This window comes from Oncorhynchus nerka, linkage group LG2 (assembly GCF_034236695.1).
Source record: "Oncorhynchus nerka isolate Pitt River linkage group LG2, Oner_Uvic_2.0, whole genome shotgun sequence".
In the NCBI taxonomy this organism is placed as follows: Eukaryota; Metazoa; Chordata; class Actinopteri; order Salmoniformes; family Salmonidae; genus Oncorhynchus; species Oncorhynchus nerka.
The window spans coordinates 77,676,255-77,700,210 of NC_088397.1; the positions used below are offsets into that span (position 1 = coordinate 77,676,255).

At 44.7% G+C, this 23,956-nt stretch overlaps 1 protein-coding gene across 2 annotated transcripts in view; it reads right to left on the reverse strand.

The window, feature by feature from the left end:
• The window catches only part of LOC115142800 (dihydropyridine-sensitive L-type skeletal muscle calcium channel subunit alpha-1-like), a 72,202-nt gene extending 50,850 nt beyond the window's left edge, over positions 1–21,352 (reverse strand). The window contains exons 1-6 of one of the 2 annotated variants that reach the window (XM_065002901.1): positions 20,871–21,352; positions 15,741–15,846; positions 12,413–12,552; positions 12,078–12,220; positions 10,054–10,206; positions 9,761–9,966 (exon numbers count right to left, since the gene is read on the reverse strand). In XM_065002901.1, the coding sequence (XP_064858973.1) occupies positions 9,761–9,966; positions 10,054–10,206; positions 12,078–12,220; positions 12,413–12,552; positions 15,741–15,846; positions 20,871–21,061 (939 nt within the window). In that variant the 5' untranslated portion in view covers positions 21,062–21,352. Of the gene's footprint in view, positions 1–9,760; positions 10,207–12,077; positions 12,221–12,412; positions 12,553–15,740; positions 15,847–20,870 lie in introns of both variants that reach the window. The other variant, XM_065002895.1, reaches the window with a different exon arrangement.
• Between the last annotated feature and the right edge of the window lie 2,604 nt (positions 21,353–23,956).

The following is a 23,956-nucleotide window of genomic DNA, read 5'->3' on the forward strand; positions in this document are numbered from 1 at the left end:
TGGAGAGAGAGAGAAAGAGAGGTGGAGAGACAGGGAAGAGGGAGAGAGAGAGAGAGAGAGGTGGAGAGAGAGATAGATGGAGAGAGAGAGAAAGAGAGGTGGAGAGACAGGGAAAGAGGGAGAGAGAGAAAGAGAGGTGGAGAGAGAGATAGATGGAGAGAGAGAGAAAGAGAGGTGGAGAGACAGGGGAAGAGGGAGAGAGAGAGAGAGAGGTGGAGAGAGAGATACATGGAGAGAGAGAGAAAGAGAGGTGGAGAGACAGGGGAAGAGGGAGAGAGAGAGAGAGAGAGGTGGAGAGAGAGATAGATGGAGAGAGAGAGAAAGAGAGGTGGAGAGACAGGGGAAGAGGGAGAGAGAGAGAGAGAGAGAGAGGTGGAGAGAGAGATAGATGGAGAGAGAGAGAAAGAGAGGTGGAGAGACAGGGGAAGAGGGAGAGAGAGAGAGAGAGGTGGAGAGAGAGATAGATGGAGAGAGAGAGAAAGAGAGGTGGAGAGACAGGGGAAGAGGGAGAGAGAGAGAGAGAGAGGTGGAGAGACAGGGGAAGAGGGAGAGAGAGAGAGAAAGAGAGAGAGATAGATGGAGAGAGAAAGAGAGGTGGAGAGACAGGGGTAGAGGGAGAGAGAGAGAGAGAAAGAGAGAGAGATAGATGGAGAGAGAAAGAGAGGTGGAGAGACAGGGGTAGAGGGAGAGAGAGAGAGAAAGAGAGAGAGATAGATGGAGAGAGAAAGAGAGGTGGAGAGACAGGGGTAGAGGGAGAGAGAGAGAGAAAGAGAGAGAGATAGATGGAGAGAGAAAGAGAGGTGGAGAGACAGGGGTAGAGGGAGAGAGAGAGAGAAAGAGAGAGAGATAGATGGAGAGAGAAAGAGAGGTGGAGAGACAGGGGTAGAGGGAGAGAGAGAGAGAGAAAGAGAGAGAGATAGATGGAGAGAGAAAGAGAGGTGGAGAGACAGGGGTAGAGGGAGAGAGAGAGAGAAAGAGAGGTGGAGAGACAGGGGAAGAGGGAGAGAGAGAGAGAGGTGGAGAGAGAGATAGATGGAGAGAGAAAGAGAGGTGGAGAGACAGGGGAAGAGGGAGAGAGAGAGACAGAGAGAGAGAGATGGAGAGAGAGAGAAAGAGAGATGGAGAGAGAGAAAGAGAGGTGGAGAGACAGGGGAAGAGGGAGAGAGAGAGAAAGAGAGAGAGATAGATAGAGAGAAAGAGAGATGGAGAGACAGGGGTAGAGGGAGAGATAGAGAGAGAAAGAGAGAGAGATAGATGGAGAGAGAGAGAAAGAGAGGTGGAGAGACAGGGGAAGAGGGAGAGAGAGAGAAGGAGAGGTGGAGAGAGAGATAGATGGAGAGAGAGAGAAAGAGAGGTGGAGAGACAGGGGTAGAGGGAGAGAGAGAGAGAAAGAGAGAGAGAGAGAGAAAGAGAGATAGATGGAGAGAGAGAGAGAGGTGGAGAGACAGGGGTAGAGGGAGAGAGAGAGAGAGAAAGAGAGAGAGAGAGAGAAAGAGAGATAGATGGAGAGAGAGAGAGAAAACCAAAGAAAACATTAGAAGCAAAAAACATTTTGATAACGAATGTAAAACATTGTAAAACAAATGTCAAAACAAAAACATAAGTAACAAAACAACCCAGAGCTAAACTAGGAATAGTTTGAAACTCTGAAACAGTATAAACATACACTGAAATGCAAAATATTGAATTATAACAGCAAGACACTTGTTGAAATTGAAACCGCAATTGAACAACATCAGTTGTGGGACATGTGGAACAATTTAAGCAGAACAAAGCTACAAGAATTAGCCATACAAGATGAATGAATTTGGAAAACTTATTTTGATAATCTATACAAAAACATCCCACAAAAAGACTTACAGCATACCCAATTAGACATTTGAGCAAAGTTTAATATCCTTCAATCAGTCATTTAAAAACAACCAAAATCCATTAGATTACTCAATAACCCAACAATAACTAAATGAAAAGCTAAAATCTATAAATCCAAAGAAGGCCTGTTGTCAAAATAACATCAGAAATGAAATGCTGAAAAACAGCATATGTGAGTTGCAAAATGCTGTGCTTAAATTGTTCAACATGGTACTAACTTCTGGCTGCTTCCCTGATGTCTGAAACCAGAGGCTCATCTCCCCTGTCCACAAAAGTGGAGACAAATCAGACCTCGATAATTACAGGGGAATTTGCATAAACAGCAACTTGGGAAAGCATTTTGAAGTTAGGAATTAAAACCTTTCTTCAAGAAAAAATGTAATAAGTAAATGTCCGATTGACTTTCTCCACAACCATCGCGGCAGGGTAGCCTAGTGGGGCCTAGTGGTTAGAGCTTTGGACTAGTAACCAGAAGGTTGCAAGTTCAAACCCTTGAGCTGACAAGGTACAAATCTGTCATTGTGCCCCTGAACAAGCAGTTAACCCACTGTTCCTAGGCAGTCATTGAAAATAAGAATTTGTTCTTAACTGACTTGCCTAGTTAAATAAAGGTACAATACAAAATCTTTGCTTACAATATTGACTATAAAAAAGCATTCGATTCTATTTGGCACGAAGGTCTATTCTTCAAAATTCTCCAATGTGGGCTTGGCGGTAAAGTGTATGACTTAATAAAATATATGTACACAGAAAACATGTGTGCAATAAAAATCCAAAACCAAAGAACATTATTATTTTCGCAATGTCGAGGTGTGAGACAAGGCTGCAGTTTGAATCCAAACCTTTTCAACATTTATATCAATTAATTAGCAGACATGTTGTAACATTCTGCAGCCCAATGAATCACAATATTTGACATAGGTAAAATATCTGCTATCTCCTTTGTGGACGGACATGTACAACACTGCCTCCCTCAGCCAGTGGGGGGGACGGGGGACGGGGGGGGGGGGACGGGGCAGCCAGTTTATGCCACAGGGAGGATGCCACCAGGTTGTTGATTATCAGCATCCTCCCTCTACATGACACTTGGGCCAGGAGCCACCTCCACCTGGCCAGTCTTGACACCACTGCCTGTGACAGCCCTAACCAGTTCTTCCTGCCTCACGTCTCCGAGCCCAGGTACACCCCCAAAATGTTAAGCCCTTCACAACCCCACTGCAAACCCCCTGGAAGCAGAGGGGAGGCCCTATCTCTCCATACCCCACATAACAGAGCTTTGTTCTTGCCCCAGTTCATCTTAGCTGAAGAAGCTCTCTCGTACACCTTCAGACTAGTCACTAGTGCCTGCATATCCTGCCCATCACTGCCCATCCCAGAAACGTCAGCGGCACTGGCCCGATAGAGGGCATCCTTGTCTAATGCCCCGCCTCATCCAGACCGGCATACATGATGCCCCAGCATACAACATCTTCACACAAGCCAAAAACCTTTCCCCAAACACAGACATCACATTGAACAGATACTCATGGTCCACTCTATCAAAAGCCTTCTATTGGTCTAAAGAGACCAGTCCAAAGTTCACATTAGAAACTTTTGACAAGTCCAACATGTCCCTAATTAAGAACAAGTTGTCCGTGATTGAGTGTCCCGGTTCACATTATGCCTGGAAAAAACTGCCCAGGTCCCTACGTAATTCAGCTAAATTAGCCTGGAGGCCTACATTGCCTTGCCCCACCAGCTCTACCTCCACTTCACTGATACTACGCTCGAGTTCCCCCAATACTCTCCTAGCCTCTGAGGATGAGAGAGCTGTATACTGTTAACAGAAAAGCAGAATTTGGACTTTTTTCACATCCGACCATTGACTCAAAGACTCATACTCCTCTCTTCGCTGCCCCCACCTTTCCCAAAAAGTCTGGAAACCTGAGCAAAAAAAACGTGGCATCTTGTAAGAGCTTTACATTAAACTTCCAATAGGATTCCTGCCGAGGCCCTGGTGAAATAGACAGCCAAGCCATGGTTATGTGGTGATCCATAAAACCCACCGGGAGAATGATAGCGCCCAACAGCCTATTGCTCTGATTCCTGGACATGTAAAACAGCTCTAGTCAGGCTGCACTCACCCTAGCCCCAAAGACCTTCACCCATGTATACTGTCATGTGTTGGGATGTTTAGTTCTCCAAACATCCACTAGGTCAAACTGCAACCTCTAAAGATTCTGACCCTTTTTTCCAATTTTCACCTAATATGACATACCCAAATCTAACTGCCTGTAGCTCAGGACCTGAAGCAAGGATATGCATATTATTGATACCATTTGAAAGGAAACACTTTGACGTTTGTGGAAATGTGAAATTAATGTAAAATTAATGTAGGAGAATATGACACATTAGATCTGGTAAAAGATAATACAAAGAAAAAACATGAGTTTTTTTGTACCATCATCTTTGAAATGCAAGAGAAAGGCCATAATGTGTTATTCCAGACCAGGCACAATTTAGACTTTGGCCACTAGATGGCAGCAGTGTATGTGCAAAGTTTTAGACTGATCTAATGAACCATTGCATATCTGTTCAAAATGTTGTATCAAGACTGCCCAAATGCGCCTAAATGATTTATTAATACATTTTGAAGTTCATAATTGTGCACTCTCCTCAAACAATAGCATGGTATTATTTCACTGTAATAGCTACTGTAAATTGGACAGTGCAGTTAGATTAACAAGAATTTAAGCTTTCTGCCCACATCAGATATGTCTGTTCCAAGATTTTTTTGTTTGTTTCTTACAACCTCATGCTACTCACATTAGCCTACGTTAGCTCAACAGTCCCACGAGGAGGACACCGATCCTGTAGATGTTTTTAATGATGTCTCTAAACACCACACTGAGCCTGAATGAGACTCCACCCCATTTCTATCTTTCCTAAAATCCATCATACCACCAGCGTCTCCTCAGGCGCTACCTGTGAGATTTCCTGTCTAAGACACCCCCCCCCCCCTCTCTCCCTGTGTTAGGTGCATACACATTTACAGTGCCTTGCGAAAGTATTCGGCCCCCTTGAACTTTACGACCTTTTGCCACATTTCAGGCTTCAAACATAAAGATATAAAACTGTATTTTTTTGTGAAGAATCAACAACAAGTGGGACACAATCATGAAGTGGAACGACATTTATTGGATATTTCAAACTTTTTTAACAAATCAAAAACGGAAAAATTGGGCGTACAAAATTATTCAGACCCTTTACTTTCAGTGCAGCAAACTCTCTCCAGAAGTTCAGTGAGGATCTCTGAATGATCCAATGTTGACCTATGAAAAATACAATCCACCTGTGTGTAATCAAGTCTCCGTATAAATGCACCTGCACTGTGATAGTCTCAGAGGTCCGTTAAAAGCGCAGAGAGCATCATGAAGAACAAGGAACACACCAGGCAGGTCCGAGATACTGTTGTGAAGAAGTTTAAAGCCGGATTTGGATACAAAAAGATTTCCCAAGCTTTAAACATCCCAAGGAGCACTGCAAGCGATAATATTGAAATGGAAGGATCTGGTCAGATGAAACCAAAATTGAACTTTTTGGCAACAATGCAAAACGTTATGTTTGGTGTAAAAGCAACACAGCTCATCACCCTGAACACACCATCTCCACTGTCAAACATGGTGGTGGCAGCATCATGGTTTGGGCCTGCTTTTCTTCAGCAGGGACAGGGAAGATGGTTCAAATTGATGGGAAGATGGATGGAGCCAAATACAGGACCATTCTGGAAGAAAACCTGATGGAGTCTGCAAAAGACCTGAGACTGGGACGGAGATTTGTCTTCCAACAAGACAATGGTCCAAAACATAAAGCAAAATCTACAATGGAATGGTTCAAAAATAAACATATCCAGGTGTTAGAATGGCCAAGTCAAAGTCCAGACCTGAATCCAATCGAGAATCTGTGGAAAGAACTGAAAACTGCTGTTCACAAATGCTCTCCATCCAACCTCACTGAGCTCGAGCTGTTTTGCAAGGAGGAATGGGAAAAAATTTCAGTCTCTCGATGTGCAAAACTGATAGAGACATACCCCAAGCGACTTACAGCTGTAATCGCAGCAAAAGGTGGCGCTACAAAGTATTAACGTAAGGGGGCTGAATAATTTTGCACGCCCAATTTTTCAGTTTTTGATTTGTTAAAAAAGTTTGAAATATACAATAAATGTCGTTCCACTTCATGATTATGTCCCACTTGTTGTTGATTCTTCACAAAAAAATACAGTTTTATATCTTTATGTTTGAAGCCTGAAATGTGGCAAAAGGTCGCAAAGTTCAAGTGGGCCGAATACTTTCGCAAGGCACTGTATAAGGACAAAACCCTTGTTGTTAATGTCTGCTTTTACTACAAGCAGTCTACCCCTACACACCTCCTTTTTACGGAGCAAATTCTTACCACCATACCCGGTGCAAAAAGGACTGCCACCCCTGCACTAACATTTGTTCCACAACTCAGCACACTTAACCTTTTCCACCAGAGCCCCCAATTGACTTCATTCATTGCATCACTATGAGTCTTCTGCAGACACAACACCTGTACTTTTTTTGGTTTTCCATATTCACCCAACACACTCCTCTTTCCTGCATCTCTGGCACCATTTATATTAAGTGAGCCTACCTGAAGAGTCTCCATAAGTGGGAGAAAGGCCCGCAATGAAAGAGACCAATAACAAAGCTCAAAAAGCCCCAGTGCCAGAAAAACGTTTAATCTAAACAGCATCTGAAGGTCGACCCTTACGCACGGTTGTGACCCACTTCCTCAACCTAAAACGTTTCCTTGGTAAGAGGATACCATGCCCCTCATTTTTCATTGCGTGTTGTACTGACCTTACAAACTTTCAAAAAAAGCTTCAAGATTAACCTTTTTCCCCTCAGTCTCATTCAGGAACCTTGACAGTTCCCTCATCGTGTACTTTGACACCTCTGCCTGACAGGCTGTCAGCTCTGGACCCATTGAGGAAGAGTCTGAAAAGAAAGCCTCCTCATTGTCCTATTCCTCAGACTCACCTTCCACCTCCTCATCTGCATCTCCCATTCTGACCACCTGCCCTTTCTCTCTAGTCGGGACCTCCCCCCAGCACCAGGCAAAGCTTCCTTAGTGCCTTTGACCACACCAGCCTCTCCCCTCCCACCTCCTTTCTCTCCCCCTTTTTCCTCTTCCGCCTGACACCCTAGTTGCTCCACCACCCCTAGTTGCTTGCCCTTCCCCACTATACTCTCCTCATCCACTAGCATAACCTGACTAGGACCAGCCTCATCTACACCACCATATATAGCCTGACTAGACCCAGCCTCATCTACACCACCATCCATAGCCTGACTAGACCCAGCCTCATCTACACCACCATATATAGCCTGACTAGACCCAGCCTCATCTACACCACCATCCATAGCCTGACTAGACCCAGCCTCATCTACACCACCATCCATAGCCTGACTAGACCCAGCCTCATCTACACCACCATCCATAGCCTGACTAGGACCAGCCTCATCTACACCACCATCCATAGCCTGACTAGACCCAGCCTCATCTACACCACCATCCATAGCCTGACTAGGACCAGCCTCATCTACACCACCATCCATAGCCTGACTAGGCCCAGCCTCATCTACACCACCATCTATAGCCTGACTAGACCCAGCCTCATCTACACCACCATCCATAGCCTGACTAGACCCAGCCTCATCTACACAACCATCCATAGCCTGACTAGACCCAGCCTCATCTACACCACCATCCATAGCCTGACTAGACCCAGCCTCATCTACACCACCATCCATAGCCTGACTAGACCCAGCCTCATCTACACAACCATCCATAGCCTGACTAGACCCAGCCTCATCTACACCACCATCCATAGCCTGACTAGGACCAGCCTCATCTACACCACCATCCATAGCCTGACTAGACCCAGCCTCATCTACACCACCATATATAGCCTGACTAGACCCAGCCTCATCTACACCACCATCCATAGCCTGACTAGACCCAGCCTCATCTACACCACCATCTATAGCCTGACTAGACCCAGCCTCATCTACACCACCATCCATAGCCTGACTAGACCCAGCCTCATCTACACCACCATATATAGCCTGACTAGACCCAGCCTCATCTACACCACCATCCATAGCCTGACTAGACCCAGCCTCATCTACACCACCATCTATAGCCTGACTAGACCCAGCCTCATCTACACCACCATCCATAGCCTGACTAGACCCAGCCTCATCTACACCACCATCCATAGCCTGACTAGACCCAGCCTCATCTACACCACCATCTATAGCCTGACTAGACCCAGCCTCATCTACACCACCATCCATAGCCTGACTAGACCCAGCCTCATCTACACCACCATCCATAGCCTGACTAGACCCAGCCTCATCTACACCACCATCCATAGCCTGACTAGACCCAGCCTCATCTACACCACCATCTATAGCCTGACTAGACCCAGCCTCATCTACACCACCATCTATAGCCTGACTAGACCCAGCCTCATCTACACCACCATCCATAGCCTGACTAGACCTAGCCTCACCATTCACCACAATCTATAGCATGAGTAGGCCCAGCCTCTGCTGCCTGCGTCTCATTCCCACCTGCACGTTGACCTTGATTTCCCCCACTGGCGCTTGTGCCCTCACCTTGTCTACATCCTTTATGTACCTTTATGCCCAAAATCCACACACTCAAAACACTGGCAAATCCCCACACACTGTGCTAGGAAACCCCACGTAGAGCTCCTCCCCATGCCCCACTTTAAAAATGCACATTTAACTGTTGTTCATTGTTATTCAGAAACATGAATACTTGCCTCCGGAATGAAACAACATGCTTAATGGCGTCTGCCTGAAAACCTGCCGACAGTACACAAAAACCGTTAGCAAACTTACAAAACCGACTCAGCTCTTTCCGGATTTGATCAGCCATAATAAATGGAGGCAGATTTGCAACTACCACCCCAGTCGAAAGAGGAGAAATTGGCACTACCTACCAAATTTACTATTTTCATGAACACAACCACATCTTTGTTCATTCTGGATGCGGAATGTATAAATTCAGCTCCTGCCTGTTCGCAGACCGCGAGCTGAACCTCCTCCACCATATCAGGACACACCTGAATCCACAACGTAACGACAGTGTTTCCTCCGCGCTAGGCTGCGAAGCCATCACGCATACCACACCATTCAAATCCCCAGGAAACTAAAACTCTGTCCTCTTCCTCTTCCCTAACTTTGAAAAAAAACTGTGGGTACCGCTAAACTAACAGTGCGTTGAACCTACACCATAGAAAATAAACATTTGAAGAAAAGACTAAGGAAAGAATCAAGAAAATAAGTAAGGACAGAGCCCTCCACACGGCCTCTCAACTACAAACCACTCCCAGCATGCACTGAAAGAGAGAGAGAGAGAGAGAGAGAGAGAGAGAGAGCGAAAGAAATAGAGATGGAGAGACAGACATGAGACAGAGTGATAGTACAGATATGGGCTACATTAACTGAGACAACTTAAAAGAAACAATGAACCTGCATACTGCTCTTGCTAGTATCACTGTTTTTTATTTAAGCTTATGTGTTGGCCTCTTGGATTAGCTCAGAGCTTTTGACGAATGCCATGAGGCCGATAGGTAACAGTCAATAAAAAAAGAGTGATACTAGCAAGAGCAGTGTACAGGTTTCTCTTTTCTTTTAAGTTACGTCGTTGTTACCATGCTCTTACAACCAGATAGCTCAAATATGCAAGTGCCTTTTTGAAATTTGAACTTCATTAAGTGGGGTAAATCAGAGATATACAATACAGTAGTAATATACAGTATATAGGTATAGGGGGTGATGTGATACAGTACCCAGTATAACACGTCGGTCCAGCCCTGGGTAGTGATGCACTGGTAGACAGTGAGCATAGCGAAGCCCAGGTTGTCAAAGTGTGTGATGCCATTGTTGGGTCCGGCCCAACCTGCCCTACAGTCTGTCCCGTTGATGGTGCAGCGCCGCCCGTTCCCGGCTTGGGCACAAGGAGATGGCTTCTCATTCTCCACCGTGGCTATGATATCTGAAGGACAATGGGGGAAAATATATAGGCAGGGTGAGTGTGTGTGCTTGTGCATGTATATGCATAAATGTGTGTTCTGTTCCTTACTTGTGCCTGTGTAGTAGCAGGTTTTGTGCATCTTGCACTTGAAGAGCTCCAGTCCCACGATGGCATAGATAGTGACCATGAAGAATACCAGCAGGGAGATGTGGAACAGAGGTAACATGGACTTCAGGATGGAATTCATCACCACCTGCAGGCCTGGAGGGTGACCACACATTATAAACGTCATAGGCCTTGTAGTCGACCAATGTTAATTTAACTTAATCAGACTGCAAACACACTGGAATTATCCAAATCAAGAATTTGACACTAGCATTGTCGCTGAAGGAAAGTGTTTTCGGAATGTGGTTGTGGTGAGCACTAGGCTCCTCTCACCACCAACGTGCTCTCTGTTTCCTGTAACGGACACAACGTGCTCTCTGCTTCCTGTAACGGACACAACGTGCTCTCTGCTTCCTGTAACGGACGCAATGTGCTCTCTGCTTCCTGTAACGGACACAACATGCTCTCTGCTTCCTGTAACGGACGCAAGGTGCTCTCTGCTTCCGGTAATGGGGGCAACGTGCTCTCTGCTTCCTGTAATGGGGGCAACGTGCTCTCTGCTTCCTGTAACGGACACAACGTGCTCTCTGCTTCCTGTAACAGACGCAACATGCTCTCTGCTTCCTGTAACGGACACAATGTGCTCTCTGCTTCCTGTAACGGACACAACGTGCTCTCTGCTTCCGGTAATGGGGGCAACGTGCTCTCTGCTTCCTGTAATGGGGGCAACGTGCTCTCTGCTTCCTGTAACGGACACAACGTGCTCTCTGCTTCCTGTAACGGACACAACGTGCTGTCTGCTTCCTGTAACGGACACAACGTGCTCTCTGCTTCTTGTAACGGGGGCAACGTGCTCTCTGCTTCCTGTAACGGGAGCAACGTGCTCTCTGCTTCCTGTAACGGGGGCAACGTGCTCTCTGCTTCCTGTAACGGGGGCAACGTGCTCTCTGCTTCCTGTAACGGACACAACGTGCTGTCTGTTTCCTGTAACGGACACAACGTGCTGTCTGCTTCCTGTAACGGACACAACGTGCTGTCTGTTTCCTGTAACGGGGGCAACGTGCTCTCTGCTTCCTGTAACGGACACAACGTGCTGTCTGTTTCCTGTAACGGACACAACGTGCTCTCTGCTTCCTGTAACGGGGGCAACGGGCTCTCTGCTTCCTGTAACGGGGGCAACGGGCTCTCTGCTTCCCGTGACAATAGGGCGATCATTGTTTTGAATGCGCCCAAATTCTCCGCAAATAATTTACTCCTTAATCCTCGTAATTTCCCAGTAATTTAGAATGTTAGTGTTTGCTTATATCAACCATTTCTGTTAATTCATTAAATGTATTAGGCTAGGGCTATCGCGTTAATTTACCGTTCTCATACTTAGAATTTAGACATATTGTTTGCAGAGTTTACAAACTAGGCTACACTAGTGAGAAAACAGTTTTGGTATTTTGTACATTTCTCGGTGTCTTTTGTTTGGATCGCTCCCGTCACGCCAAGGCGCCAAATACTGAGATAGAACGCAACAAATACGTGGTGTCACGTGACTCCTCAGAGTCAGTATCCTATGCCTACTGTGAGTTGAGATAAAAGTGTTCAGTTTAGGAACTGTGATGTTATATCATAATTAAGTATAATTTTGACTCGTTTTTTAATGTAATGATTGATATGGCAATTGCCCTAAATGAACCAGTTTCTTGGTAATTGCCCATTTGGTTGGGCCCAGTGCATACAATAGGCCTTGTGTTTGAGGTCCTTAAAGGCAGATTCATTTTGGTTTCTCAAGGGCAGGCTGTCTTGCCCTATATACCTGTGTCCATTCAGGACTGGTTAAGCCAGATTCAGAGGCTATTTATTATGACTGTTGCCATTGTATCTATATTGTAAAACTATGATTACTTTTTGTTTGAATATGTTGTATTATATGGATCACCAAGACTTGTAAATAAATCTATACTTTAACCTGCCTTGCCTTCTGCTGATTTCCTGCCCTTATGACTGCTACAAGGTCTCTATTTTACAGTGATCCTTACTGGGGACTCCAGAGACCAGCCTGAGGGGCCGGAGCACCCTGAACGCCCTGAGGGCCTTCATATCGAAGCCTCCTCCCTTCTCCCCTGGTTGAGCCTCCACACCACTGATATAGGTGATGGAGTCACCGATGACTGCGAACAGCCTGGAGAGGGAGAGAATGGGGGGAGGATAGGGAGAGGGGGAGAAGAGAGGGGAGAGGAGAGACAAAGGGAGAGGGAAGAAGTTCAAAGATGAGGAGCACGAAGGGAGATAAACAACATCATATGGGTTCACAGAAAGAAAAGTTATAACATGGCAGTACATTTCCATCTCCATATCCGTTGTCCCTACTTACCCAACAGACACACAGACAAAGTCCAGTATGTTCCAACAGTTCCGTAGATATGCATTCTCGTGAAATAGAAATCCATAGGCTACTATCTTTAGAAAGCACTCTATGGAGAAGACGATGAGGAAGATGTACTCCAGACTTTCCTGTAAAACATCAATGACGGCTTGTTAGGGTATCATGAAGTACTAACTACAGTTCCCATATTTCTATGTGTAATGGACTACAATTCATTGATTCCGCTTGGTAGCAAATGCTCCAAACATGCTATAACTGATAACAACCATTTCTAGTATATTCTTTTTACACTACACAGGGAATATTGAGTCATTGTGTAGTATTTACAAGAGTTAATCTGACTAAGTCATTGTTCCTGCTTGGTAAAAATCCCCCAGTATAGCTCCCTGATCTGTGTATTTGTGTCTCTCCTCTCCCATTACAGGCCAGGCATACAGGGAATGGCCCCGCTGACTAACAACTGAACACTTCAGAGCTAAGGTCCCTAAAATGGCACCTACTCACTCACCGCTCTGTCTGATTTTATTAACCCTTCACACCCCTCACATAATACTCAGACAGCACCCAGGTATCCCTCCAGACAGAGCCTCCTTATCTCCGTGGGACTTATAGTTTAGAGATAATGGTTATTAGTATACACAATTATCTGCCTTCATTTTATTTAAATCTACAAAGCAGTATACCAATTAATCAGGCTACTTATTTATATTTTTACGGTCTGTTACATAGGGGCCCTTGACTTACAAGATATCTAATTTGTATATACTTTTGTGCCTGTATCATAACTTGGCAAATGAACTTAAAGTTGAACTTGAAACGGGATCTTGAGCGTGGGCAAGCGATAAATATGCCTGTGATGACAAATACACCAGCAAGTGGCCATGGGTAACATGTTCTATTTGAGGTATGATTTCTTAATAGGGCCTGACTATTCATCCCACCAGGGTAAGGGCATGTGTAAGCAGTTTCACAGCGTAAAAACAATACCTTTAATAACGCTTCAAAGTGCTGTACTGTATGTAGCACAGTGAACCTAAATTACACTGGGGTTAGATTCTGTCAAGTCATGAACATTCCTATAGGGGCATTTATAGAATGTGTCTTTGGGTTTCACATACTAACACACGCACACACACACACACACACACACACACACACACACACACACACACACACACACACACACACACACACACACACACACACACACATATTGATTTCATGATGCGGCTCAACAGTGGCGTCACACATTCCTCTGGTGCCCCACTGAGTCCATGTGGTGTGGTAGGTGGATGGAAGAGGGGCGGTCTATATATATAGCCTTTACACACCCAGCTGAGGGGAGGGGACCAGGAGGGGGAGAGGGAGCACCTGTCCCTCTCAGTCAACTGGGTCGAGGACATTATGCTGCAGGGACAGGGCCAGTCTCTCTATGGGTCTGTGCTTTACAGGTTAAAAAAAAGCTTTTGTAACCTGATGGCCACTGCTCTGGTGTGAACAGAGTCCCTCTGTCTCTGACATCACAATGTGGCCCAGGTTAAGATCCGTAGAACAGACATCATGACTAGAAGGAACAAATTATGTTTTTTAAGCCAAGAGGCAATTTTGGAATCGGTTGCATCAAGCTCACAGCTATACATTTTTACTCTACTGTAGCCTAAGCTGCAATTGCAAACATGTAAAGTTTGAATCTGGATCACTGCTATTTCAGCAACTATGAAACTCTCTTTCCTCTCTATCTATCCTATCCAAAAAATAAAGCAAAAACATACGAGAGGAGTGGGACAGCCCCACTCCTTAAAACAAAGAAGAAGAAGAAAATGAAATGTTGCCATGCTACTGTACAGCTGTAGCTTATCAAAAGAGAAGCCGCAGCACAGCATCAGTCTGTATTTCCTTCATGATACTGTTCTTATGCCTACTCTCTAGTGGATGTCTGTGAGCTAAAAAAAAATGACCAGCCTTTATTAGGGATGCAAAAAAATATCCTCTTGGAGATGGCCTTTGATGGGTAGACAACTTAGCTCTAGTACAATCTGACCCAGCATTTCACAGCCTATAATACCTGAGACCACTATAATTATCCATAACAGTATTCCAACTAGTACACCACAGTATAACAACACTACAACAGCACTTGTAAATCTTGCACTGATGTTACATTACAAAAAAACATATTTTTCTTTTCAGTACACACAATATTTGAAAAGTGCACATTCAGCCATGGTGAAAGGTGAACTGTATCTTAGATCATTCAAAAAGCCAGACCCCAAATAGCACAAGTCATTACAGTTACAGAACACCCCATCCCTTCCACCTACAGGCAGATGAAACTGAGCCTGGATCTGTGTCTCTGTAACTGTAAGTGACGGATGACTGAGATACTGCAGGCATCAGGTCAGTGGTTCCACCCCAGCCAAAGCATATGGCAGCTGCTTCTCATGTGGCTGATTAAGAAAACTGCACACCCCCTCACTACATGATTCTCAGTAATAGGGTGTAGTGGGCCGAAAAGTATCCCTGTTCATTCCTGTCCTCACCCTGCTTCAACATGGCTGGATTCATACACCAAGCAACAGGTCACTATCATCCCAGAGGACATGGACATAGTACAGTATATTGATGCATCATCAGGTTTCTCTGACACACAAATATACTCATATTGTACAGCAGTCCACACTCACACATGTCCACTGATGATGACATACAGAGATGATAGGGTGCAGGGCTTCTTCACGTCTGTTTTGACAACCTCTATATTTATCTCCTGACTGGGTCACTCAGAAATAGACATCTCGGTCTCCCCATTTCTTAAATGGGCATTTTGTGGTTGAATTCATTATATTTTTCAGACAAAACTCAAAATGAGTAGAACTATCATAGTTGGATAGCAGTTAGTTCCAGTCTGGCATCAGGCCCACAACATTTCAATCCTTTGCTGCTAGATCAAATTGCACTGAAACTGGATTACACCAAACATCCAGGCCTTCGTGCCTGTTATAAGTCATGAGAAGTGGAGCCAAGATGGCCACACTAGGCTCCAGATCCCAGTCTGATTGATTTATGAACTGTGCTCCTACAACAGAACGGTGACCACGAAATAACCAGCTCGTTCACCTCCATGATCGAGGTATGAATGCGGTGCTCACTACACATTCAGACATACATGTTCTGTGTATTCATGTCAGACAGGGAGGCTTCCTGTGAAAACCCTGCTTCCCAACCTCAAGTCATTCAACCACAACTAGTAGAATAAGATGCTCTGCATCATATGAGATGTGAGATGGGTACTGGGTCCATATGGGTCCATACTCACCAGGTTACTGTTGGTGTTGTTGCTGTCCTCCTCAGGCATGGGAAGAAACACAGCCAGGGCCACACAGTTGGCAAAGATGGTCAGCAGGATAATGATCTCGAAAGGTCTGAAGGCAAACACTTAGGAAAGGTTCAACTTACACTGTTTACACACATCCAGTGGATTACAGAGATGCAAGTACTAGCGGAAAAATTACCCCATTTTCATACTTGAGTAAAAGTAAAGATGCCATAATAGAAAATTACTTAAGTAAAAGTGAAAGTCACCCAGTAAAATCTTACTTGAGCAAAATTCACTTAAGTATTAAAAATAAATGTAATTGCTAAAATTATTTCAAATTCCTTATATCAAGCAAAACCTTGTTTTTTAAATTTACGGATAGCCAGGGGCACACTCCAACACTCATACATAATTTACAAACAAAGCATTTGTGTTTAGTGAGTCCGCCAGATCAGATGCAGTAGGGATGACCAGAGATTTTATTTTTAAGTGTGTGAATTAGACCATTTTCCTATCCTGCTAAGCATGTTAATGAGTACTTTTGGGTGTCAGAGAAAATGTATGGAGTAGAAAGTACATTATTTTCTTTAGGAATGTAGTGGCATAAAAGTAGAAGTCAAAAAAATAAATAGTAAAGTAAAGTACAGATACCCCCAAAAACGACTTAAGCAGTACTTTCAAGTATTTTTACTTAACTAAGTACTTTACACCACTGGATGCAAGATGTATAGTATTAATATCATTTCAAAAGACAGTGAGATGCTCACAGAGTATCTAAACGGTGTGTGGGGTATGCTCATTTATTTTCAAACACACAGGAACACACTGATATTACCTAACCAAGCAGTATGGATGGATATGGATAGCTATTCCACTGTTCAAGGCCTTCAGGTAACACACTAATATTACCTAACCAAGCAGTATGGATGGATATGGATAGCTATTCCACTGTTCAAGGCCTTCAGGTAACACACTAATATTACCTAACCAAGCAGTATGGATGGATATGGATAGCTATTCCACTGTTCGAGGCCTTCAGGTAGCACACTGATATGACCTAACCAAGCAGTATGGATGGATATGGATAGCTATTCCACTGTTCGAGGCCTTCAGGTAGCACACTGATATGACCTAACCAAGCAGTATGGATGGATATGGATAGCTATTCCACTGTTCGAGGCCTTCAGGTAGCACACTGATATGACCTAACCAAGCAGTATGGATGGATATGGATAGCTATTCCACTGTTCGAGGCCTTCAGGTAGCACACTGATATGACCTAACCAAGCAGTATGGATGGATATGGATAGCTATTCCACTGTTCGAGGCCTTCAGGTAACACACATGCATCTCCATGAGATCTTACAACCACACCCAACTATCAGATGACTGATGTAAATAGCCTTAAGGTGTACAGTATGGTTTAACAGGCCTCATGTTACAGTGAACTCGTGCTCTAGCTAGTTTTGTGTCAGTTGTTTGTCCAGGGCTACAACAACAATGTCTGCTGTTCAGGGGTATTGGAGGAGTTGAGAATCACTAGGTTACTGGATAACTATTAACAGCGTAACCATTGCAATCTTGGCAATCTGAATCATAAAAATGTGAGTCATCAATAAAGTGAGTATGCTGTATGTGCATGTTAGTGCCACCCAACCCCTCAATAGGGACGTCCCCATATCTAAAACACTGGAAGACGTTTGAGGCCAACACAATGGGTCAGTTACAAGAAAATCTGACCTATTTACATTGCCACCTGTGGTAAAGATCAATCAATCAATCAAATGTATTTATAAAGCCCTTTTTACATCAGCAGATGTCACAACGTGCTGTACAGAAACCCAGCCTTAAACCCCAAACAGCAAGCAATGCAGATGTAGAAGCATGGTGGCTAGGAAAAACTCCCTAGAAAGGCAGGAACCTAGGATGAAACCTAGAGAGGAACCGGGCTCTGAGGGGTGGCCAGGCCTCTTCTGGCTGTACCGGGTGGAGAGTTCAAATATCTGTCTCCCTTCAGTACAGCACATTCAAATGGTCAATCTTGTGTAGTATTACACTCCTGGATGTGTAATAAATACAAAGCCATAATCAGGGTACTATCATGGATGATATACCACAACTACATTATCATCACCATTCCATTCTTGTGGGCCGGCTAAGGAATATTGGTGACTCTGAGGGATCTTTGGCCTGGTTTGCTAACTACCTCTCTCAAAGAGTGCAGTGTATATAGTCAGACAATCTGCTGTCTCAGCCATTGCCTGTCACCAAGGTAGTACCCCAAGGCTCAATCCTTTGCCCCACACTCTTCTCAATTTACATCAACAACATAACTCAGGCAGTATGAAGCTCTCTCATCCATTTATATGCAGATGATACAGTCTTATACTCAGCTGGCCACTACCCGGATTTTGCGTTCAATGCTCTACAACAAAGCTTTATTAGTGTCCAACAAGCTTTCTCTACCCTTAACCTTGTTCTGAACACCTCCAAAACAAAGGCCATGTGGTTTGGTAAGAAGAATGCCCCTCTCCCCACATGTGTGATCACTACCTCTGAGGGTTTAGAGCTCGAAGTAGTCATCGCATACAAGTACTTGGGAGTATGGCTAGATGGTACACTGCCCATCTCTCAACATATAACAAAGCTGCAGGCTAAAGTTAAATCTAGACTTGGTTTCCTCTATTGTAATTGCTCCTCTTTCACCCCAGCTGCCAAACTAACCCTGATTCAGATGACCATCCTACCCATGCTAGATTAATTTATATATTTTATAGATCGGAAGGAAAGGGTGTTCTCGAGCGGCTAGATGTTCTTTACCATTTGGCCATCAGATTTGCCACCAATGCTTCTTATAGGACACATCACTGCACTCTATGCTCCTCTGTAAACTGGTCATCTCTGTATACCCTGCACAAGACCCACTGGTTGATGCTTACTTATAAAACCCTTTTAGGCCTCACTCCCCCCTATCTGAGATATCTACTGCAGCCCTCATCCTCCACATACAACACCCGTTCTGCCAGTCACATTCTGTTAAAGGTCCCCTAAGCACACACATCCCTGGGTCGCTCCTCTTTTCAGTTCGCTGCAGTTAGCGACTGGAACGAGCTGCAACAAACACTCAAACTGGACAGTTTTATCTCAATCTCTTCATTCAAAGACTCAATCATTGACACTCTTACTGACAGTTGTGGCTGCTTTATGTGATGTATTGTTGTCTCTACCTTCTTGCCCTTTGTGTTGTTGTCTGTGTCCAATAATGTTTGTACCATGTTTTGTGCTGCTACCACTTTGTGTTGCTACCATGTTGTTGTTAGGTTGTGTTGCTACCATGTTGTTGTCATGTTGTGTTACTACCATCCTGTGTTGTCATGTGTTGCTGCTTTGCTACGCTGTTGTCTTAAGTCTCTTTATGTCGTGTTGTGTTGTCTCTCTTGTTGTGATGTGTGTTTAGTCATATATTTATTTTGTATTTAAAAAATGTTTTTAAATCCCAGGCCCCCGTCCCCGCAGGAGGCCTTTTGCCTTTTGGTAGGACGTCATTGTAAATAAGAATTTCTTCTTAACTGACTTGCCTAGTTAAATAAAGGTTAAATAAATCAAATAAATACAAAATCATGCTGTGCCCTCTCAGACTGCAGTACCCAGTCCCGCCACCAGTCTGTATCTGAGGCAGCGTTCTCACAGCTTAGCGTGTCTGTTTTTAGGCTGTGACGAGGGAGGACAGGTGTCCGTACAACCCCAGGAATATCATTACGCTGCCGCTTTAACAAGCTCATATTTTACATGTCCAAAAATGTCCATCAACGGCTTTATCCAGACCACCATGTGGAAAACACTACTGGGTTATCCAGACCACCATGTGGAAAACACTACTGGGTTATCCAGACCACCATGTGGAAAACACTACTGGGTTATCCAGACCACCATGTGGAAAACACTACTGGGTTATCCAGACCCCCATGTGGAAAACACTACTGGGTTATCCAGACCACCATGTGGAAAACACTACTGGGTTATGCAGACCACCATGTGAAAAACACTACTGGGTTATCCAGACCACCATGTGGAAAACACTACTGGGTTATCCAGACCACCATGTGGAAAACACTACTGGGTTATCCAGACCCCCATGTGGAAAACACTACTGGGTTATCCAGACCCCCATGTGGAAAACACTACTGGGTTATCCAGACCCCCATGTGGAAAACACTACTGGGTTATCCAGACCCCATGTGGAAAACACTACTGGGTTATCCAGACCACCATGTGGAAAACACTACTGGGTTATCCAGACCCCCATGTGGAAAACACTACTGGGTTATCCAGACCCCATGTGGAAAACACTACTGGGTTATCCAGACCACCATGTGGAAAACACTACTGGGTTATCCAGACCCCCATGTGGAAAACACTACTGGGTTATCCAGACCCCATGTGGAAAACACTACTGGGTTATCCAGACCCCCATGTGGAAAACACTACTGGGTTATCCAGACCCCCATGTGGAAAACACTACTGGGTTATCCAGACCCCCATGTGGAAAACACTACTGGGTTATCCAGACCACCATGTGGAAAACACTACTGGGTTATCCAGACCACCATGTGGAAAACACTACTGGGTTATCCAGACCCCCATGTGGAAAACACTACTGGGTTATCCAGACCACCATGTGGAAAACACTACTGGGTTATCCAGACCCCCATGTGGAAAACACTACTGGGTTATCCAGACCACCATGTGGAAAACACTACTGGGTTGAATTGGCCATCAATACAAGACCAAACTAAAGGTGCATTATCAGTGTCATCAACAGTCATTTGCTATCCTGCAGGTCCAAAGACAGGCTTCACTATCTGGCCATGTAAGAAACAATAGAAGTGCAGTGCTTTCAAACCATGAATGCCTAAGAGCATGACCCTTTTTCATGGTTAAAACCTTTTGATACCTAGTCTGTTTGTGCTGTGTTGACAAGACAGCACAAAATAGATCTGGGACCAGGCTACATCATATCTACATGACTCTGAGCATGGCTATCAAGTGACAACCCGTCCCATTTTCCCACACACTCCTGTCCCCTGACCCCTGACCCCTGGCCCCTGGCCCCTGACCACTAAAGGATACTTCCATTCCACAATGTTAATGGCAGCCTTGCGGAAAGGGTTCTTCAGCGTGAGGAAGAAGAGAGAGCGCGCGGGCCGAGGGTTTCCTCCAGTGGCCAGGAGCTTCTTTAGCTTCTCCTTCTGCTTTCTCTTCAGAGTTTCCTCGTCCATAATGTAGGACTGCAGGTTCGGTTCGCCACCACTGTCCCCCATCTTGACTCTACCTGGAAAGTTTAGATGAAGTGAAGTCGGTCGCTAAAATGGCCTCCTCAGCCAGCCACCTACTGTACTCCCAAACGGATCTGGTCCTCCAGATATTGGCCCAAGGTGGCCCAAGTGAAGATGGTTGCCTTCGGTGCTGTATTCCACCAGGTCAGCTAGCTCAGCTAATCTAGGTCTGCTCTGACAAGGTAATCCTACTAGTTCTCTTCATAACCTGCTGGGTCTGCTCTCCTCTCTCCTCTCTGCTGTCTATATCTCCCTGTCCTCTTTCTTGGTCATACACTCTATGACTGACAGTGTCTGACTGTCTCTCTCCTGTTCCCCTCTCTCTCCGCCCCCCCCCCCCCCCCTCTCTCTCTCCCTTTCTGATACGACAGGACTGTGCCTCTCTGTGAGAGTATTGGTTGGAGGAACAGTTGGTCAGCGGAATAATAAATATAGACAATCATTGTCATTCTGCTGTGGAGGGGTGACATGGGCAAAGATATATGAGAGGGGCGAGTGGGCATGGCTGGAGGTATGGTGAATGTGTGTGTGTGTGTGTGTGTGTGTGTGTGTGTGTGTGTGTGTGTGTGTGTGTGTGTGTGTGTGTGTGTGTGTGTGTGTGTGTGTGTGTGTGTGTGTGTGTGTGTGTGTGTGTGTGTGTGTGTGTGTGTGTGTGTACATTTGCCAAGACTGAAACGTATGGCAGGGTAAGACACGTACTATGTCGTTCTCGGCCCTACAGTAATATTGTGTCATTGGCTAAAAGGGTTGAAGGGGTGTCCTGTCATTGGTCGTAGCAGACATTGGCTTTGCTGTATGACTTTCAATGACTTTTTAGCTGCCTTGACAGACATGACTTCTACCTCTGGAGTTGAGGATTCTCCTCATTGGCTGACTGAACCCTCCATGACCTCTGATGTATGTTTGGGAATCAAGCGCAGTGCTAGTTCATACATGATGAACGGAGGAAATAAATGATCCCATTCCCATGAATGTGTTTCTTCTGAGTCTGCCTTTGATGTATCCATGACAGTGAAGGATGACGTGAACTGTGGTTTCTGTTGCTGGACAGTTGGGACATCAACTGTGTTGTGCTTTCCTATTTTATGAAGAGAGCGGTTAAGGCCTAGCTAGTGGTGAGAGAGTGGTTAAGGCCTAGCTAGTGGTGAGAGAGTGGTTAAGGTCTAGCTAGTGGTGAGAGAGTGGTTAAGGTCTAGCTAGTGGTGAGAGAGTGGGTAAGGCCTAGCTAGTGGTGAGAGAGCGGTTAAGGTCTAGCTAGTGGTGAGAGAGTGGGTAAGGCCTAGCTAGTGGTGAGAGAGCTGTTAAGGTCTAGCTAGTGGTGAGAGAGTGGTTAAGATCTAGCTAGTGGTGAGAGAGTGGTTAAGGTCTAGCTAGTGGTGAGAGAGTGGTTAAGGCCTAGCTAGTGGTGAGAGAGTGGTTAAGGCCTAACTAGTGGTGAGAGAGTGGTTAAGGTCTAGCTAGTGGTGAGAGAGTGGTTAAGGCACACACCTGTCTATATAAGGTCCCACAGTTGACAGTGCATGTCAGAGCAAAAACCAAGCCAAGAGTTCGAAGGAATTGTCTGTAGAGCCCCGAGACAGGATTGTTCCAGAAGGACAACAATCTCTGCAGCACTCCACCAATCAGAACTTTATGGTAGAGTGGCCAGACGGAAGCCACTCCTCAGTAAAAGGCACATGACAGCCCGCTTGGAGTTTGCCAAAGGGCACCTAAAAGACTCTCAGTCAAGTTAGCTTTGTTATTTATTAAACATTGCACATAGTTGTCATGGCGTGTTGCTTGTAACGCTGGTAAGAGCAAACATGAGATTATTGTGATATATTTACTAATGCTTTGTTGTTCCACTATTGCCACGTCAATGCACTGGCCTTAGCCTCTACGCCCAAAACGTTGGACGTCTGGGCACTTACCTGTAGTGTGTTTTATTCACTGTCATCCATTAGTGGTCACTTCTCTGGTCTTTCCCCAACTTCTACCAAATAGTAGGGGGATAAAAGTCTTGGTTTCCTCCCAGATTGCCCCTAAAAGGATAAAGAATGCATTCTTTCGGAGAACACCATTGTGTTCATCAGAGTCTCATCTTTCCATAGAGTGGTTAGTATGTAGGCAAACCATTTTCATGAGAAGACCAATTTTCAGGATGCCTCCTGCTCTGACAAACAGCATTGTAGCTCTGACACTTTCCACCGCAGATGCGGAAGGCCGACGTAAGCGGATGTGTTGGATTGAGACACAGCCCATACAAAGAAAAGGATATCTCTAGTTTAAGGCCAGGCACCACACCCTATTAAGGATTTTAAAAACAATCTTAATCATATCAGAATCAACATTTACCAGTTGAATGTAGACATAATATATATTTTGATGTAGTAACTATTTTTGGTTACGACATGATTCCATATGTGTTATTTCATAGTGTTGATGTCTTCACTATTATTCTACAATGTAGAAAATACTACAAATAAAGAAAAACCCTTGAATAAGTAGGTGTGTTCAAACTTTTGACTGGTATTTAAAAAAAACTGGAAAATCAAGTTTTGACTGCACTGCCCCTTTAACTTCACCAATCGTAATTAATGCCTATACTTAACCATCAAAACTCAATGTTTATCCCCCCCGGACAAATGTCAAATATTGACTGTGTCAAACCATGAGATCTTGTTGGAATTATTGCCAGTGAGTTCTACACTACTGTTCAAAAGTTTGGGGTCAATTAGAAATGTCCATTTTTTGTACATTAAAAAACATCAAATTGATCAGAAATACAGTGTAAACATTGTTAATGTTGTAAATGACTATTGTAGCTGGAAACGGCAGACTTTTTATGGAATATCTACATAGGCGTACAGAGGTCCATTATCAGCAACCATCACTCCTGTG